The sequence below is a fragment of the Pecten maximus genome, chromosome 6 (genome assembly GCF_902652985.1).
Source record: "Pecten maximus chromosome 6, xPecMax1.1, whole genome shotgun sequence".
Taxonomy (NCBI): domain Eukaryota; kingdom Metazoa; phylum Mollusca; class Bivalvia; order Pectinida; family Pectinidae; genus Pecten; species Pecten maximus.
The window spans coordinates 37,311,371-37,333,029 of NC_047020.1; the positions used below are offsets into that span (position 1 = coordinate 37,311,371).

At 35.0% G+C, this 21,659-nt stretch overlaps 1 protein-coding gene across 2 annotated transcripts; it reads left to right on the plus strand.

Moving 5' to 3' along the window:
- The first annotated feature begins 4,870 nt into the window (after window positions 1-4,870).
- Window positions 4,871-20,944, plus strand: LOC117329691. 2 transcript variants are annotated; one of them, XM_033887768.1, is made up of 11 exons: window positions 4,871-4,924; window positions 5,063-5,251; window positions 6,175-6,242; window positions 10,821-10,940; window positions 12,020-12,094; window positions 14,152-14,221; window positions 14,470-14,742; window positions 16,249-16,343; window positions 16,657-16,860; window positions 18,448-18,586; window positions 18,759-20,944. In XM_033887768.1, the coding sequence occupies exons 2-11, from the start codon at window positions 5,096-5,098 to the stop codon at window positions 19,062-19,064; spliced, it is 1,506 nt and encodes a 501-aa protein (XP_033743659.1). In that variant the 5' UTR covers window positions 4,871-4,924; window positions 5,063-5,095; the 3' UTR covers window positions 19,065-20,944. The 2 variants fall into 2 exon arrangements, with proteins under 2 accessions (XP_033743659.1, XP_033743658.1); XM_033887767.1 differs by having other exon boundaries at window positions 4,875-5,251.
- The last annotated feature ends 715 nt before the right edge of the window (window positions 20,945-21,659 follow it).

Genomic DNA, 21,659 nt, shown 5'->3' on the forward strand with positions numbered 1-21,659 from the left:
GAGTCAGTTATCTCGTTATAACGACTTAGTATCTTGTTATAACGACTTAGTATCTCGTTATACCGACTTAGTGTCTTGTTATAACGAGTCAGTTATCTCGTTATAACGACTTAGTATCTTGTTATAACGACTTAGTATCTTGTTATAACGACTTAGTATCTTGTTATAACGACTTAGTATCTTGTTATAACGACTTAGTATCTTGTTATAACGAGTCAGTTATCTCGTTATAACGACTTAGTGTCTCGTTATAACGACTTAGTATCTCGTTATAACGACTTAGTATCTCGTTATAACGACTTAGTATCTTGTTATAACGACTTAGTATCTCGTTATAACGACTTAGCATCTTGTTATAACGAGCTAGTTGTCTAGTTACAGCGACCTAGTATATGGATTGAGTCGCAATGCTCATTATTTTCATTTCTTTATCGAATTTTCAAAGATAGAAGAGGGAAATGCGCTCATATGGATGTATAGATATATATGCATTATTCATGTACAAAATATCAATCAAGTGTTGCTGTACCGACATGAACAGATCAAGCCATAACAAAGGAATTTTTTTGCTATGATAACTCAAGTGCCATTAGGTCTGTCTCTATTTTGTCAATCGAATGACATCAGATGCATTAAAAGAGACTCGCAAAACAATACCCCCATCCACTCACCCACCCACACACCCACCCACACCCCTACACCCCACGACCCCACACACCCACCCACCCACACACACCATCACACACCCACACACATACTTACATACAGCTGGTAATAATTTGGAGTTTGAATCATATCAGCAGAGTGAAGTTGATTATAAGGATGCGTTGTAAAAGCAGTATTTATATCTCGACTCTATTCTTAACACAATCAATATCTTTCCAGTATAATAAACAATGCATAGCCTCATGTTATGTATATATCCCTTGGGCGAACCCAGGGGAGACAAAACGCCTTCTGGTTAATAAGATTTCATTAAATGATGTTGTGTATTGTTTGGTTAAATTTGATCTATCCATTCTTATACGCCCTTGTTAAATTTCTCCATAGGACGAGGAACAACGTTTAGTATTTATTGTATATATCGGTGTTAGAGGAATGCGACCGTACCCTTCACAATACAACCTGTAGAAAATTGTTCACTTGACCGACCATGCGAGTGTTCTCCTAGTATCCCGGTTTCCTGCCATAGTAAGATATATCGCGTACTTCTAACCGGTAATTGTTTAGACTAAAAAATGAATGGAATTATTATAGGGGATTGAACGGTGTTTTTATTGCGTTTACGGTGGTATGAACGCATTGGGATTTAGACATATTCAATATATAGAGCGTAACGCAATAAAAACATCGTTCAATGCATATATTTACATCAAACAAATCGTTGAAATACCGTATGAAGAAAACAGAAGTCGTGAAGTGTTGCGACGTTGGTAACTACGGCAGTCGTTGTTGCTAAGATCATATAGTTCCAGTGAATCTACGTTAAGACACCAGTATTGTTTACAAAATGAAAAGAAACAACTTAACATTTTTGTTTACTACATTTTACGTTTTCAATTCATTAATATATATTCATAATCCACGGTTTCCGTCTCGCACTAACTATGGTTGTCAAGCACAGCGGATATTGACACAAGGTTAGTAGTGACGTGGTCGATTGTTCTGTAGGAATTGTTAGCTTCAGCCAGTTGTTGTTAGCTTACCTCGTGGAGAAGTTAAATATTCACTCATTTCCGCAATCTTCAGTATAGTTTTTGACAAAGCACTCACTTGACATTAGCTTTTTGTACAAAGATCATCGGGTAACAGGAGAAAACAGTAAAATTTCGTAGATTAGTGCTTTGAAAATGGCGCCGTCTAGTTGACGTTCCGGTAACGTCACAAGTGACGACGACATGATTATGTTACTGCGCATATTAATCCGCTGAGCCTTTTTTCACTGCTTTACGCTAATTTTAACGCAGTCAGAGTTTAGAAAGCTGAAGAAGGGAGAGATGTAAATATAATGGTATGAATTAGCATTGTAGGACCGATTTGTTTTCTGTTCATAGAAGGCTTTTAAATTTGGGAGGCGGAAGGACGAAAGGACGAAAGGACGACGTACGTACACAGACGGACGAGAGTAAAATTATAGTAACCCGGATGCAATAAACAGAAGATAGCACAAACAAAGGCATTCCTTTTAATTTCCATCAAATCTATACGACGCTAGTTGGTAGTCTGTCAGAATCAAAGGAAATTTCAATCCCCAAATTTGAGGCCACCATGCATTAGCTTTCTTTAAATATTAAACGGAAAAATCCTAATATTATTGAACAAGACAAACATCCGTGTTATGAGTACAGAATAACAAATATATGTGAGTATTTTGGGTGATTTGATGGTCAATTCTAAAAATCAATGATTTTTTACGTTCTAACCAAAAAGTAGTCCAAAGTAATTCAAATTTCTGAATGCGCTGAGATTTTCGTTGTGGACCCTATGATCTCTTTATATAAAACCTTTGGTTGCTACAGTGCTTATGATTTCTGAGTGAAAAACAGTTATAGTTTTAATAATAATCCATGTGCTCTTTTTATGTTTTTGTATAATCATCTACACGCTATGCATTTCAAATGAATACATTCCCTTTTCCTTCGTTGAAAATTATTAACCTGGTCTGTTGATTATGAACAAGGGTCAAGGAATGAGTCATGAACTATATAAACACCACCGTCCCCTTGCAAACATTTGTGTATAAATATGAATATTCGCAGGAGATTTATAATCGCGTTGAATTAAATGACCGCGAGTATAGCGAGACTACATCCCCGCGAAGAATACCAAGTATATACAGTACATTGCGAAATAGTAACAACGTTTGTATAATTAGGCTAGTTAAACTACCGATGACAATAATTGATGACAATAGGTAGGCTTTCATTGAGTGACTTTGCTAATTGTTCACAAAACGCATTCACATATTGTACAAAGTTCTGATGACGGTTGGCCTAGCCATCCGAAACATGTAAACGCATTAAAACCTACAAGTTTACGGAATCCTTTGTGTTGATGCTCCATCCCTTATCTATTTGTGATTACCTTTCGTCTATGGAGCTATGCTAGAATACTTCGGTATCCACCTAGGATTCCATCACCGAAACATCCACCTACCTTTACTGATAGGACGTTGGACTCCTCCGCCTCCTGTGTTGGTTTTACCACACTATCTTTTTACTTTATATTGTACAAACAAGTTAAAAAAGGAGACGGATAAACATTTGTACATTTGTATTTTTTTAATCATTTTTTGTATGTATAAGTGAATACAATGTTGTTTAAACCAGAAAAGAAAATTCACAGGAAAGGGGATTGTAATGAAGTCGCTAGACAGATACATTGTGAATAAAAACGACGGCGTGCATAAGTGAAGTGGATGCATTGAGTTTACAACAAAACACTTCCTTTCCTTCATCCGTTTAATGGCCATGCTCTTTCCGGAAAGGATAACTTAAAAAGCGCTAAGTGGTATGTTATGTATCAGCATCTTCACTTGGGCGTGTTTGGTCCAAATCTGAGACAACATATATTTATTTATTCATTTGTGAGAAGAGGATGATACAACTATTTGCTCCAGGATAAAATTGTATGCATAAAGATGAAACAAAAGCGTATAATTAATTATAATTTTGTTCAAATTTTCAATACGAATTTCTCTAATAACCGACAACTGGTCGACTATGAAGGTCGAACTGGATATTTATTATTAAATTTAGAAGATAACCGATTGTCTCTAGTAGAATTCGTGTATAGGGAACAACCAACCAATTGAAAAAATAGATTTTTGAAACAGCCCCTGTGTATAGAAAGTTGAGCCAAGGAAAAAATGTCTGACAGCCACTGATTGGCCAGTATGTTATGAAGCGAGACAATAAATATGTAGCCTGACAGGTAACTATCATTAAGAAATGTTGATATAAATTTCGAAAGTCCGATTGATTTTTCCCCCAAAAGTTCAGGTAATAACAATTAACAGGTAAACATTTAAGATTTTTGAAAATTTTTACTGCGAAATTTACCCATTTTCAAAATGGCTACCCTGGAGAAAATTTGAGCAGAAGGACCCAACTTTTTTTTTGATAAGGTGTTATATCAGACCCTAAACTTTTGTTAGGTTAGCATATGGCCGCTTAGAATATTAAAAACTGCGAGTATCATTGATGTAAAAGAAGCATTGGGGTCAGCATTTGGATGTTCAGGATATAAAAACCTTTTTTATTTTTATTTTGGATGCATAAAAAGTTCTGATGTCAGCATTTGGCTGCTCAGCTTATAGTAACTGCGAGCGTTTTTTATGTTCAATATAACTGATTTAATTATTTGGATGATTAAAAAATGTTAATATGTTTGTGCAATATATAAATACTGAGGAAAGACATGACCTAGGACCTAATCTTGCTCTATATTGTTTAAAGGAATCTATATTGTTACCTGATAATGAATCAATAATGTTATCCCTATAATGGATATATTTCCCGGTAATGTGCGTTACAGATTTGGACGTCGTGGAAAGAGCTCCATAAGATAACCGTGTGGCTATTTTTTCAAGATGATATTATATTAGTTTCTTTCATAGTTTCATAATCTATGTTGTTGCAATGTTCATGGATTACATTCTTAATCAAAATGAAATGGGGATTATTGGACAAAATCATAATTGGTACATGATGTTAGCCTTTGTGCCAATGTTTACAGATACATGAATTGTTTCAGTACTACTAGCTTGTAAACAACTATCGGCCCATAGCAGTTCGTTTGAGATATATCAGTGTTACACTACTTAGTTATTTTCCTGTTGCACAGGATACTAGTCCTTGAAAATATGTCTGTCATGAAAACAGTGCTTGTGATTATCTTCCTTGTTTCAACACGTTGAATCAAAGTAATAGAAATACTTCTTTTTTAATAGAGAGAGGACGCAAAAGCGATGTTACGATATGAATATTACTATCCTAACACAATAACACAAAAGGACGTAATAGTACAGTAACAGATTTTCTACTATGAACTTCTTTTCCAGAGCCTGTTATTGGGATCACTAAGGGCGTTTACCATGGCGGCAAATTCTCGAAGGAGGGCTATCATTATTGCTGTCGTTGCTGTGGTCTGTGTGGTTGTGTTATTACATCGACATCAAATGACAGATTTTGAGCAGAGTGTTAATTATCCCTTGTCGCAAAAGAAAATGTTCTTTACTTGGCCAGATGAAGTAAGTATCATCATCAACTTTAAACAAAATATATTTTTTTATTTATTTTTTGTTGTTTGTTTGTTTGTTTGTTTGTTTAGTTTTTTTTTACGTTTTTGAAATAATCACAAAAAATGTGAAGAACTATTATGTTCATAGTGTGCTCACTATTTATTTCACATTTTTTACAACAATTTATTATATCTCCTCTATTATGTCAAAAGTTAATTATGAAATTGATATTGGCCTTAAGATGTAATTCAACCAAGTTTGTAAAGGTGAGGTCAACGCCTATGGAGATTTAACAATTGAGTGTAGGGTGTACCCTTACAAAACGGTTAATAATTTTCAGAGGCTAATGTAATGTAGATTTAAAAATAAATCATAACAGTTTTCAGTCACACCGGCTGTAAATGTGAATTTCCTGGTTATTTTCCGTCGCCGTCTCCGGCCGGAAAAGTGTCGTCAAAGTCTAGCGTCGCGACTTTGTTACAGGGGAGACAAAAACAAGTACAAGATATATTGTAAAAATTGTTTAAATTCCACGTGGTAATATTTCGCGTTTGCACAGGTTGGAGCACAATTTGGCGGGTAATAGAATAGAAGGGAACGCACAGTAGGAAGTAAACAAAGTACTAAACCACTTGGTTAGGACGGTGACATATATAAGTGATTCACAGTAAATGGAACCAACTAATCAACCATACTGCAATACTATTCCATTTTATAAAATCACATTGACAACAACCATACTTTATCAAAAATATGTTCATATAATATGTACAGAAATACCACAGCCTCCCAAAACACACATACGCACTCACCACACGCATGCATTTCGCACACACGGGAGGCCGTCATTAAATGACCTTAGCTGTTGATAGGACGTTAAGCAAATAAAACCAAACCAAACCAAACTGTTGATATACACATTTTTTCTGCAGAACCCAATTCCGGAAACAACTGCCCTCCAGAAAATGAGCATTGAAGAAATATCAAACCTATATTTCAAGTAAGTTAATATATCGTATATATATATCGTTTTTATTATCTTTATTAGAAAGATAATTAATGATATCAATTTCATTGAATTGTTTGTATTCACACTGTGCTGTGTTGTTTCACGATATGGAGTTAAATACTAAGTGTCTTCAGTAATACGAGTGGGGCTACTATTTTGATATTGAAATATATTTGGTATTAATGAAGATACTGTTAGATATTCTGTTTATTTACATTTTCATAGCAAATTAAACCGGATAACCTTTTAATTTTTCCCATTGTCGTTTTGATTGGCCAAATCATAAAAGTGATATTTTTCACTAGTGAACAATATCAGAAAAAGTTGTATTTTTCTGATTTTTCACAAATGAAAAATACTGGAATTCTCGGATTAGCCGAGACAAAGCCCCATGGTGCATGTATGCATGTTTGTATAACCTGCTGTTCATAATTGAGGGTGTAATACTTTAATCTCCCAGTTGTAATGCTTATCGCATACCGTACTATATCTTATATGATTTCTGCAGTATTTTTCGATACCCAAGATCACTCTCCACAATGTTTTATTACTGATGTATATGTCCTATGTATGTTGTAAAATCAGAAATAAATGAATTGAACTCCATTCAAGTTTTGATGCTAAACCACATATGAATCAACACATCATGTTACAAATTATTGATCTTCCCTTGGCTACACATATGGGATCTTCGAGATATTCCCAATTATTCGAGGTAGAAAGATAAATCTTAAATTGATGTTTTACCGTCGGAACTGAATGTTAACTTAACAATTTAGAAAGAGTTGTAACATTCGAGTTAAGAAGGCTTGAATGTGTATCAAAAAATGCAGGCAGTTCAAAAAAGAAATCGAAAATATACACTTACCATCAAAATGTTTTTTTGATAAAAAAATAAATAAATTTGGCAGTTTTCCAGGCTATGTAGGGTCAAAGATTGAAAGAAACTGATATTTGGTCAAATAGATTATTTCAGAAAAAAATATCCCAAAAACGTTTGAAAAATACTAAAGCGTTTTGAGAGTTCATACACAAAGAAAATATAAGCTCTATATATTCAACAGTCATATATATGAGAAACTGGGAGGAAACATAAGTGGAAGGTATAAGGAAAAAATGAGAAACACTACATTTACCAACTCCATACAAAGAACAGACATCACCCCGTACAATATCCGCCAATGTAATGTATGTTATTTGTACTGATGAAATGTTAAGCAACAAAATCATTAAAATAATTCGATTTTATAACTCACGCTGACACCGAAAATCACATCATAGATTGAACAAAACATAAAATAGATCAAAGAAGCCATCAAAATTGGGGAACCTCAGATTATTAAGCAAACTGAGTTTTCTGGATGACCCTATCCTAACATTACAGGGAGGGTACTTCAGTGCATAAACTTGATGGGAAAATTCCATTCAGAGATTGGGCTGCCTATTACAGGCAGAACAACTGAGGGTCTCTTCACATTCTTGTTTTTTTCTTCGCATCCAATATATGATTGACATGACAATGTGTCTCCCTGAAAACAATTTTTTCTGAAATACGGAACGATGCTTTAAAAATGAACAAACTATCATTGCACGTGCTACACCCAATAATAGGAACACTATTTGTGTCTTGTCAGGTAGGTTGACCTAATCGCACTTTCTGTAGACGACTTATAGATTCCACGAAGAGTTTAAAAAGGTCACACATGTGTGAGGGTATCCAAGCGATTAAACACTGACATTTTAGTTTGGTTGAACTATAATTGGGTCACAGTACTTTCATAACCTTTATGAACTGACAAGGAAGCGTTGCATATTTTTACTGACAGTGGTGGTGGTCGGGAAAGGGGTTTCGGGATATTTTCCGTGGCCGGTGGCATTTGGATCATGGCTACAAACTTGGGAGTGTAAAGGGTAAAATATCACATTCTTGGAATGGTTCTGGTTGTAGCTATGGTAATATGTGGTGCGGATTTGAGCAACCGAAAGGATTTGATTTATATTGATAACGGGACTGTGATAAGCATAATCAATAAAACACGGCAAAATGCCCCCCTAGTAATGAAATTGTTCCGACGGACGATTTTATGCTTAAATTTAATATTTGGTTTAATGGTAAGACAAAACAAATTTATATTAATAAATTAATATAATTTCGCTCACAACATTTCCCATTGGGAAGATTTTAGGACATAACCTCTAGGAAGGTCACTATTGCCGGTTTCCCTTCCTCCCCAAATAGAATCTTATCACAATGATAGAACATTGTTGATAATAATCTTTTTTTTTTAATAATTAACTTCTTGACATTAACAGTTTTAACACCATGAACACAATGTAAAATACATAACTTTCTCACACATACACACACACATACCAAGGCTTAATCAATTACTGAATTTGTATAAATTAAAGATATTCCAAATTACCGTGAGAAGATTATATACATCAACTATACTATTGTTGCATATCATGTACAGAGGTTTTTACAGTAGTTCATTAATCACATACACACATTTATACACACAAACATATACATGTCCCATACAAACACATTAAATTATTATTAAATTAATTTTTAATTTTCGAAGACATTTTTAATACATAAATACAATAATCTTTGGCAAGGCACACTTGGGACACATAAATAGGACAGGAATAGATACGCGTTTTCACATAGATTGATACTCACAGGACAACGGGTCCCCCACCCGTTCAATATTTATCGCATTTTTATCATTTAACGCATTGGCTGCTTCAACAATATTTATTTACATTAGGGTTAGGGATGTAAGTTTTGTGAAAGAAGTCACAGATGCAAGAAGAAGCTTCATTGTCTCCAATTTATTAGAGGGCTTTCGCCAGGTGAGAAGGAGACCAGATACCAGGGGTCCAATCGCACTGCCTTTTCTAGAGCACAGGGACCTGAGAATTTGTTACTGTGTAGGTGTATTTGGACCTTCCCTAGTGTATATAGCACATATATGATAAATAAGTATAAATAATATAATACATAACTGAAATCCAGGCTCTCAGCGGCCCTGGTTTGAAAACAAAATGGCACCTTACAAACCTTACTAATTATTTAGTATAAGGTGTGCTATACTTATTTATCATATATCTTATTAGAAACCGGGTCTGAAAATGTGCTATATATCTTCAAAAACTGATCAAAGGGGGGTAACCTGTATTCTCCTTTCGAGACAGTCGAGAGTCCATTGGTATCTTTATTTCAATACTTGAAGCACTAACCCTCAACATCTTCTCATGATCGGTTGTTTCTCCATTATAGGGTTCTCCCGTCATGCTATTCGGTATTTCAGCTCTTCTTGAGTTCCTGTGACACATGCGGCCGCTTACTGTCCATTTCAGCCAGCTATATATAATTACGATGACTGTACATTCTCTGCATACACTTAAGATATGAAATAAAATCTAATATTGTCGGCCACTACTTTATCTTTGCATTGATCGGAGCTGCCGAGCAGATCGTGAAAACAAATGAACTTTCAAAGTTACTCCAGGATTATGTAATTCAATCGATGATATATGTATTTTTTACCTTTCAGTTACAAAAAATAGCCCAATATTTGTTGTGTATCTGCAATAACTTTGTATTACAATTTAACAAAAATAACCCTGGCTCTTCTTGGGGCGATAAACCTAACCAACAAACAGCAAGCTCATACAATCGTTTTTGAAACTTTAATTTTTTTGATATGCTTTTTATTTGAACATTTCAGATAAACTTATTTAAATTACTTCTCGAAATGCATTTCCTAGAACGAAAGTTGTAACAGTTTTGGATATTTGATAACAAATATCAGCTAGCTTAAAAAGAAACAACTGTTATTGGTGCTTACGAAGACCTTAACATGTATTAGCAGTGATATTTTGTAATTTTCCCATCTGGTCATACAGTATTATATATGTATCTTGTAATGTAGTACAATGAGGTAAATTAATTCAAATTAAAATGTTGAAAAAATATAATAATTAAATTCTACATAGTGCGATAGAATGAATGCATCATTAAGGGAAAGTCTTTGTTAATTTATATATATTTACATTTACACTACAGCCCCACTATATAGCTATACCAAGCTCACTTGAAAGTTATGAGTCCATAACTTCCAAATATTTATTATGACGTCATTAATATAGTGACGTCATAATTGTCACGTCGGCGATAACGAAAGATGGCTGTTTAAAAGCTGTTCCGTCTTTGACGATGATAATTTGTTCATTCATTGTCGGAGCAAAATTCCTGGATAAAGTCTTTAAAAATCGTTGTCAAATGTAAATATAAGCATGGAACTGCTTTAAGTTGGAAGTTATGGGCTGATGAATGCCAACTGGACAAAGGCAAATTCAACATGAAGCGCTAGCGCGCCTCATTAAATTTGCCTTTGTCCAGTTGACATTCATCAGCCCATAACTTCCAACTAAAAGCAGTTCAATGCTTAAATATTGTTTTAAGTATTACACATGATAACATTTCCCAACAACGATTTTTACAGTTATATTCGCTATAAATAGCATTGTTACCCATTGTTTACATTACTATTACAGATATGTGAACACGCTTCAGGTTTTCTGTCCAAGGAAAAAGGTTTACGGGGGAGTGAGGTCTGGTTGGTACACATGTGACGTCATCAGGAAAGGGACCTCCTGTGTGGCCTATTTGATAGCGTAAGTTTGTCAAAACCTACTGGTTAATATAATTGATAAGCTCTTCCTGGTTTTTTTTATAGACAGTCGATATTTGGATACTGTATCATAAAACACGCCTGATTTGATATGTCATAATTAATATGAAAAACGTGTAATAACACTAAATTCTGACGTTATTAAAAATTACGTAAAATAATTGTCGATGTCATCAAGAAATAACGTGTTATTCAAAACCGAAATTTATATAAAATCTCAACTTGATTTGAAACACTGACATCATGTAAACGCTATTCCTGATAACTCGTGAATTCAGATAAAGACTATACTTGGTATTAAACACCTATATTAAAAAAAAGCTACACTTGACACCTATATTCAGATAAAGACTTTTCTTGATAACACCTAAATTCAGATAAAGAATATAATTGATAACACATATATTCAGAAAAGGGCTATACTTGATATCAAACACCAATATTCAGATATAGCCGATATTAGATATGTAATACCTATATTAAGATAAAGACTATACTTGCTAACACCCATATTCACATGAAGAATACACTATATTACATTTAGTTACATGTACCAGGGGTTACTCTGAGGCGAGATTTGAACCATGCTTTCGTTCTCATTAAAATTGAATGGGTTATATCACATAGTAAAATGTCCATGTACTTTCTCCGAAAACCTTAATATCACTGATGAAAATTCTATTATGCTTAACCTTTTATATTGAAATGACATAATACTTAAATATTTAATATTTTTGTTACAACAACAAAATAAAGACTTAATGTAGTACCTCTCAGTAACTTACACCTTCATTTTTATACCATCACGATAATTTAATTATATAGCTCAGTGTCGATGAAGATTATCAGCAAATTCCTGAGTTGTCATCATGATCAAGTTTTTTTCTGTCCGATATATTAAATATTTGTAGAAATTTAGCGTTCTTGCTTCAAAATTCGAGTGAAACCAAGACAATTTTTTTTGCAATATTACAGTCATTAATATCAATGCTAACGTCAATGTCTTGGTGCCATCGTCTAATCTTATTTTTCATTGTGGTATATTCACCTCTATTTGAATAGACAATACATCACCAAGAATTTCTTTGAAGAACTCAAGCAAGACTACGGATGCGAGGAAAACGTGATCAGAAAAAGGTAGGTAAAATAATATGAATTTGAATCAATTTTATTGCAAGCAATACACAAATGGATTGACCGCAAGTTATCACAACTTATCAATGTCCTCTCCGTAATACAATTATACATATGCAAAGCTTAGCAATGGCATAATGATCAACAGCATATATTAATTCTATCATAGTATCTTAAACAGGGCAGTAAAGGAAAAGGAAGGATAGGGGAGGAGAAATAGAGAGAAAGAAGTATACTTGCAGGTGAAATGAGAATACATTGTAAAAGATAACGGGCAGGGAGATGACATTATGAATATCAAACATGCATTTTTAATTGTTCATGTACTTATAGAAATATTTTCGTTATCAACAATGAAGTTTTGAACATGTTTACAAATAGCCTCGTTTGATTTTAAATCTATGGAACTATCATCATACATAAGGCATTACTATGTAATATTTCTATACCATAATAGATGTTTAAGCATTGCATTTCTTTGTACAATATATAATGGGCATTTAAAAAAGATGTTTTCAGTCCTCTATACTATGTATAGGACGAACTCTCAGTTAGGTTGACACGTCATCAATTAATATCTGGATGGGACCATTTTCATCAACATTCCTTGATTTATATTTCAAAGTGAGATTGATCCCGATTAAATCTGCAAAATTTTCACAGGGAAAAAATCAAGTTAAGGAATATCCTTGAGTTTAGGAACTTTGATGAACCAGGGCCCCGTGTGTTGTACTCATCAGAATGTCTGAATACTGGTACTCAAGACGCACAGTTACCAATATCAGAGCTGGAATAATACTTCAAATATCTGTTCTGGTTAAAAGTCTGATGACAAATTTTTTAAATGTGATACCTCATTTTAAAGAAGAGAATACAGAGATATGAAATTATCAAGAAAATCATATGTGGGTGTACTCGTTTTTGAGGTATGGTGAATCAAAGATTAGAATTTGACATGGAATTTGATTTATGTGAATTCTGCTGTTTTGACAATACTCACAACAAATCAAAGCAACATTTGAAAGTATGCTATCGGACATGTATGAATGATTTTAGAATTGACAAACCTAGTATACTCTTTTTAAATTTGGAAGTTAGATTGACATACCCAATTATTTTTAATCCGATTAACAATTCATGCAACCAATACCCATAAATTTTGAAGTCTAAAATAACCCAATTTTCACCAATTTTGCTAGATTTAACGCTTATTATAAACAAGTTCTGCTGACTAACTTTTTAAGATATTTTGCGGATCGAATGGGAAAAAGTAGTTCATTCTAAAACAAATATAAAAATGGGGGGTCAGTGTGCTTTCTTTTTTTTCCCGAACTAGTATTTGTTATTTTTCAGCTTTTCGGGGATGAATTTTAGAGTGCCCCAGTTATAATAAAATTTGAAAATAAAATAAAAAAAGAGACTATTTTCCCACTTTATTGTGCATTATTTTCAATGTCTTGAACATTACAAAGTTTTAAAGTAAAAATGAATTAGAAACATTCAAAATTGCCAACAAAATGAGGGTTTAAGTGAAAAAAGTTATGTCCAAAAATGTGAAATTTGAGCCATGCACAAAATGCAAGAAAAGTACATTTTCAAAATGACTGCTAAATTGGCCGTCTTTTAAATTCTTCTAAAAACAAATCTACAAACGTAAGAAGTCTGAAATTTTGACACATTTTTCAGATTCAACGTTGCTCTAAAATTGCCAAATTTTGTTACATATTTCAAATATTTTTTAGGCAAGATCGAAACAAGACTTCAACGTGACTGAAACCTCAGAATAGCAGATCCTTAATGATGAAAGCAAAATGGTATTTTAATACAAAATGACGTCAGAGTAACGCACGCGTTCTCAATAAGAATCTTCGCTGCGTTTGATTCCTCTGTAGTGCATTGCGACACATTTCCTTGACGCTGAAACAAAATGGCGTAACAATCATGCTATGTAAATCTAGACTGCTTGTATGTGCTTAAATGTAATTTGCTGTATATCAATTGCTATATTGACGTATATATATAAATCCATTAAATTCTTCCATGAAATGTGATATTTACAGTGTATTGGATGCTGCAAAAAACACTCCTACGACAGAAGGCTATTCTCAATTCACAAATCTACAATTAAAGGTATGTAGATATTGGAATTTTTATGATTGTTTTAAATGATAGGTATATGTAGCTAGAAGGACAGTTGTAAAATGGTTATAAGAAGATTTCATTATGTCTGTAAGATGATTTGGATTTGAATACCAGTACTGGAACCAGAATCTCGAACAACAAACTAAGATGAATTATTAGGATATATCCTGCTTGTTTATAGAAACACAACGATTTGCGAAAATGAAAAATCTTATAGTTGTACATCATTTCTTCAGGGAGATATCGATTATATGGCGATCGACATAGGTGGAGGCGAGACACAGCTACTTTCCTGGATGCTTAAACAAGACCTACTAAGGAACGTGGACCAGTTACTGGTCAGCTTCCATGGAATTTCTGCCGACAGCAATGAAACTGTCTATATAGAGCATATGCAGGTCCTGCAAGCCCTTTATAAAGGAGGGTTCAGAACGTTCCACTTCGCCAGAAATGTTCAATGCCTCTTCAAACAAAGCTGGAGAAAAACTGGTTGCTATTCTCTTTACATGGTATTTATTTATTTGTTTCCATCTGTTATCGTATATTATTATCTAACAATATCTAAAGCTTATAACAAAAATAAGATGTCATTGTGTTACATTGCTATTAAAGTTGAATGTTAATTTCTCAGAATGTCGGAAATGTTCAGTTGTGTGTGTTTTCATATTAGAACCGCTATCCATTTGGGGAGACACACATAAATTTGCCAGACACTTCTGGCGAAAATGTCAACGTATAACGTACATGTAAATAGAATAGGTTACGTCATATCTGGCAACGCAAACCTGGCCTCAACAAAATTATAGCTATCACATACATGTGAATGTTTTTCCGTGTCATAAGATCACGTCATCAATTTCACAAGACACATGTATGTGTACTTACGCTGTTGTGAGGTCACAATTAAATACCCGATGACGTCACATTGAATCTGTGACGTCGCCCGATTGATGCCGTAGGAAAAAATAAACCGGCTGAGTCGAAATTCGTCTGTCTTATATAGAAATATTATATTGTCATTCATGGGTATACATAAGTTATTAGATAAACAAACTCTTACACGCGTGGTTTTGTGATATAGAGTGACATAAAGTCGTTAAATTATTTTTATTGCACCTAAAGGCTCGTGGCATATAAAACCATTGTTTGATAATTTCCTTATTATTTAGCCACTTATGTACCTTTGATATGGCCACATCTGAACATTTTGTTTACAATCACCTTTTAGGCCTATCAATTTCTAGCAATAAACATTAAAATGATTTTCTGCCTGTATTTGTAACGGTAAATCTATATGTTGTAATTTTGTATATTTGTTTCCTCAATTTTGAGTTAGAGTTACGATTTCAATTGACTGTTGATGATGTTTAAAAAAAAGACGCTATATGTAACAGTAAGATGTTCTTGTTCCGTATTTGTGCCCATTTGATTTAAAGTCTAATCAGGAAAACTAAATGGCCAACAGCTGGGCTATTGATTTCGACAGTTGATGTTTGTTATCGCTATTTCTCGAGACGATTTGGAAGCATATCTCGTAAACTAATGTGAAGGTTCCCCTCAGGCCCTTGTTAAGACCGTTTGATTTTTAGACCGATCAGGAAAACAAAATGGCCGACAGGCAGCCATCTTGGATTTTTACAATTTTTACAAAAAGTCCTTAGAAGAACTTGGGATATTTCCCAAGTTGTGCCTATTCAATTTTGATTCTTACCAAGGAAACTCAATGACGAACAGGTAACCATCTTGGATTTTGACATTTTGACAAGTTTTCGATTTTTTTTTTTTATTTTTACAAACGTCATATGTAGGTTCTTCATGGTCCATAAATGTGCCAATTCAATTTGGAGTGGGATCTTGAAATCGAAATGGCCGACAGGATGATGTCATCTAGGATTTTGACTGCTGAAATTTTTAAAAACGCTATGCCATGAAGTTATATAACATTTTTTACAGCCAATATTTATTCACTTAATCATATGAATCTGATTTTAATGTTTGTTTTATTTCATTTCTAGATACGAAATTTACCGATCAATAATCCAATCGAAGTTTATGACCGAGAGACTATCAATACCAAACCGCTCAAGGATTTAACTACTTTGTATAATAGGTGAGAATCACGGGAAATAAAATGACATTTAAAGGTTATACTCTTAAACAACAATTTTAAAATCATTTGTATTTTCAAATTTACTCATTCGTCATGAAACCATCACACCGCATTTCTTTGGGAAGCACTTGCTTTGTTATAGTATATTGAATAGTAGTTCATTCCCACTTTTTAAAGGGATTTTCCTGTGTCTGAAGATGGAGCAACATTCAAAGTCTTTTAAATCGTTGACTCTAGTAAAATCATTATTGATATACCTAGAAAATAAGTTCTATTGTGTCATCATCAACTGATTATATATGTGTTTTTACAGCTTGTTGTTGTCATCACAAATTCATTGTAAGGAAGTGATCCGTATCGGGAAGGTCGATGACGGAGGATGGGATGTATGTAATGACTTGGAGTACAGACCGTCCTCCCCTTGTCTCGTCTACTCGTTCGGAGTGGCTGGAGACTGGTCCTTTGATGACGAAGTGGCCAGGATTTATGGGTGTGAAGTTCATTCTTTTGATCCAAGGTAAACGTCATTATTTTTATAAAAAATGAAATGTATGTCAGTCAAAAATAGATAAAAACTTATTTAACTGTAGTTATATAATAGTTTTCAATTTTATCTCTTAAATCAATTCATTTCGAAGGCGAAATACACGTAACATTTACCGAGAGTAACTAGTGCATGGAGTACTATTTGGTGCTCTGGTTCTTCTGTTGGTGTCTTATTTGGCACCCGTCATCCTATAACCCTGATAGTTGGTGTCCTGTTTGGCACCCGTCCTCCTATAACCCTGATAGTTGGTGTCTGTTTGGCACCCGTCCTCCTTTAACCCCGATAGTTGGTTTCCTGTTTGGCACCCGTCCTCCTATAACCCTAATAGATAGTGTCCTAGTTGGCATCCGTCCTCCTATAACCCTGAAAATTGGTGTCCTCTTTGGCACCCGTCCTCCTATAACCCTTATAGATAGTGTCCTAGTTGGCACCCGTCCTCCTATAACCCTGATAGTTGGCGTCCTCTTTAACACCCGTCCTCCTATAACCCTGATAGCTGGTGTCCTCTTTGGCATCCGTCCTCCTATAACCCCGATAGTTGGTGTCCTGATTGGCACCCGTCCTGTTATAACCCTGATAGTTGGTGTCCTCTTTGGCTCCCGTCCTCCTAAAACCCTGATAGCTGGTGTCCTCTTTGGCTCCCGTCATCCTATAACCGTGATAGCTGGTGTCCTCTTTGGCACCCGTCCTCCTATAACCCTGATAGTTGGTGTTCACTTTGGCACCCGTCCTGTTATAACCCTGATAGTTGGTGTCCACTTTGGCACCCGTCCTCCTATAACCCCGATAGTTAGCGTCCTGTTTGGCACCCGTCCTCCTATAACCCTGATAGCTGGTGTCCTCTTTGGCACCCGTCCTCCTATAACCCTGATAGCTGGTGTCCTCTTTGGCACCCGTCCTCCTATAACCCCGATAGCTGGTGTCCACTTTGGCACCCGTCCTGTTATAACCTTGATAGTTGGTGTCCTATTTGGCACCCGTCCTCCTATAACCCCGATAGTTGGTGTCCTGATTGGCACCCGTCCTGTTATAACCCTGATAGTTGGTGTCCTCTTTGACACCCGTCCACTTATGACCCTAGCTGTTTGTGTCCTATATGGTACCCTCGTCCTCGAAATTAATAACCAGGGTTGTTAGTGTCACCTTTGACACTTACGTCCTTCTATGTACCTGGATATTGACTCCTGTTGTGTCCGTTTTAACGCCAGTCTTCCCATGACCCTGGTTGCTGGCTCATGTGCGTGCCTTTTGGCACCCGTCCACCTGTGACCCTGGCTGTTGGCCCTGATGGTGTCCCTTTAGACAACTGTCCTCCTGTGACCTTGATGTTGGGAGGACGTTAAAAGATCAATTCGGTAGTACGAAAATTAGTCCAAGGATTAACAGCAATATGCCAAAACTAATCAATTTAATCAACTATACAAACAGTGTCACGCGAACATCATTATTTACAGGAAATTCGTAACTACTCAAATCAAAATCTAATAAGACATTTATTTTCAATTGTAGCATTCATTTTTCTGCCTGTTGTCCATTTTGTGATTGCTTTTTTTTAAGTATCGGGAAAAATGACCATCGGCGATCGGATAAAATCACATTTCACAATCTTGGGCTGTGGGGAAAGCCGAAAGGAAAAAAAGGCAAATGGAACATGATGAACATGAAAGAGATAATCGAAATGCTAGGACACACAGAAGTGAGTTATAGTATGACAACGAAAGACGTTATTGAAAAAATAGTTGTTTTCGTGTTCTATTAACTTTTGGATATTTTTTCATATTTGTATGATGGTTTTGCTTATTATCTAATTATACAATCCATGTGTATCTGGTTATAGAATAACGTTAATAATATTTGTGCTCTTTCAGAAAATCATTGATATTATGAAAATGGACATTGAATGGTCGGAGTGGGAAGCAATTCCGGATATGCTTGCGTCTGGAGTGCTGAAAAATGTTCGACAACTCGATTTTGAATTCCATGGTGGCCCTAATTTCAAAGAAGAATTACGATCAAGATTGATATCTCTACGAGGCATTAATGAACAAGGATTCCGACTGTTTTGGTCACATCCGAATATAATGGGAGGCAACCCCACAAAGTCCTCACTCACAGGGAGAGAATTATCAGCTTGTAATGAAAACTACTATCTAAATATAAACCTTAGAAAATGAGAGGCTTTTAATTTGTATACAACATTGTACACTTATCCTGATTTATTACCCCTATTCCATGTAATTAAAAATATACATTAAGTCATTAAAGGTTTTATTTAACTATAGCTGTAACGGTAAATGTTTTAGGATCAGTTGATTAATATTTACGATCGTGAGGTCGTAGTATTTGTGGAATATAATACATTTTGGAGGGAAATTTCGGGAAAAGTTCAATGGATGCGTTCCCTTGTACCTTTTGAGAAACATGGAACACTTTAATTTCTAAGCTTGTTTGAATTTATTTGTCGAATGTCCTTTTTTTTCTTTTTTTTTTTTTTTTAACTGGCATGGATATTTTCTTCGAATTCAATGAATTGCAATGATTTATTTGTTACTTTCGGAATGATAGCTTGTTAATATCATTTTGTAATAGCTTAGCTTATTTCAATTCCTCTTTTCTGCAACCAGAAGTTGCCAAAACAACACTATGGTTTTACTTCTCCGGCGGCGACAGCGTCGTCTTCGTGATCGCAGTCAACATTTACTTCAAAGTTTTGCATTTAGATAAGTCCAACTTTTAACAATCTTGGTTAGTTGTTAGATCACATAGCAGACTTCTCAACGCACATTTTATTGTTCATTCTGAAAATTATGGATGCTGGAAATCTTGACTTTAAGATCTTTTCCCTAAAGTTTTATTTCAACTAAACATAGAATAAAGTTGCATTGTAGTATGGACATCAAAACACACCCTTTATGAATTTTTTTAAAACCTTAGATTTCGAAAAAATGATGTAAGAACTTAACTGCTTTCCAATTGACTAACACAATAGTTTATAGTTAAACTGGAACAGGTGTCGCATATATATTTTCTTCTCACTTCTCTGAAACAATAACTTTACTATTTTTGTTTGCATCAATATTTACACGTCTTTAACATATATAACTTGTATAAAACATATTTGATTGACGTGATGATTTCAACTTGTAGTGAAATTCATCTGTAATACTTATCCTGCTGTTAGGTATGGTTAAGTGTTCTTCTCTGTATATTAAGTACATACTTACCATAATGATGATAAGTAGAGAGTTTTGATAGACGGTTTAAATATACAATGTTGGGCGTGATGATGAACTACTGCCAGGACGAATAAGGTAGTTGTTCTGTCTCAAGACCAACCGAAGTCTATAAACTGGAACTTGTTAGCAACATAGACTGAATAGTCCGATATGAAATAACCTGGTGTGTTACACTGCATTGCTCTATCATGTACGTTTCAGTATGACAGCACTATAATAGCGTCCTTCAGTGACGTCATCAGTCATTTACATCATCTTCATATGATGTAGCTCTTGAGTGGAAAAAAAATTATTTCGTCGGATCATGGGGTGGCTTTGTCATGTAGATAAGTTTAGTATTGTTTAATGATATGCAAGTCGTATTTCATATACATGTTTAGTCGAGTCTCGTTATTTCAAAATCAATGGTGTGAACAAATCTTCATGATATTCAGTGTATTGAAGGTAACCGAGTATTTTTATAGAAATTGTTTACCGTCTGAACTGAATTTTTACCTCCAGTCTTACTCTTCGAAATACCATTGTTCAAGAAAACGGGGTTTGACTATACATATCGAGACACATATTATGAAGTGACGATACTGTGGGAAGCGATGTCAAGGACGTCTGCCATCTTGAATCAGTTGCTATGCAGCGGATTAAAATGGCGGCCTTCATAGTAACCCCCTAAACCTATAGCCTCTTGTATCGGATTTCAGCACGTGTTATCGTGTGTGTGTGTGTGTGAGTTGCGTAATAAACGGATTGCATCATTTCAATATTCACATTTCTAAACATTGTATTTATAGCCAAATAAATGAATTACATTTTCACAAGAATGAACGATGTTCTAGTCTTGTTTTCGTGAAATCTTTTTTCTTTCTCTAGATGATTTGTGACAAACATATAAGTGTGGAGATGAAGACGACTGTTCAATTTTCACGACGATCCACTAATACTTACCAAGAGTCAACATATTGACAGTATTTTCTCATGAATTAATACTTCTACATAATAATTTGCCAAATAATTCACATCAAAGAACACATTAACTAGATAAACGACCTAAAGTCCTATAAATGCATTCGATTGAATTGCAGGTAGGGCGTACCTGCTGCCCCAATTGCATGATCGTAAGAGGCGACTAAATTTGGGATCTTATCTTTTCTCTTCTTTCTTAACTTTCTTCTTCCTAATGTCTCCTTGACAATGCCTTACTTTTGGCCTTTAGTTGAGCGTTCGCCTCTGTGAGGAAGGCTTTAGGTTCTGTCCCGAGACATACCAGAGTCTGTAAAAATGGTAGTTTCAATTCCTGCTTAGTTTGGTTTGGTTTGGTTTATTTTGTTTTACGTCCTATTAACAGCTAAGGTCATTTAAGGACGGCCTCCCGTGTGTGCGACATGCATGCGTGTGGCGAGTGCGTATGTGTGTTTTGGGAGGCTGCGGTATGTTCGTGTTAAGTCTCCTTGTGATAGGCCGGAACTTTTGCCGATTTATAGTGCTTCCTCACTGAAGCACACTGCCGAAGACACCCAGCAGCACACCCCACCCGGT

Excerpts from the sequence above, each read along its gene's own strand:
- LOC117329691 (XM_033887768.1), top strand. The coding sequence starts at position 5,096 with ATGGCGGCAAATTCTCGAAGGAGGGCTATCATTATTGCTGTCGTTGCT. Across the intron at positions 6,243-10,820 it reads ATATCAAACCTATATTTCAA|ATATGTGAACACGCTTCAGG; the intron begins GTAAGTTAATAT and ends TTACTATTACAG. Across the intron at positions 10,941-12,019 it reads TGTGTGGCCTATTTGATAGC|ACAATACATCACCAAGAATT; the intron begins GTAAGTTTGTCA and ends CTATTTGAATAG.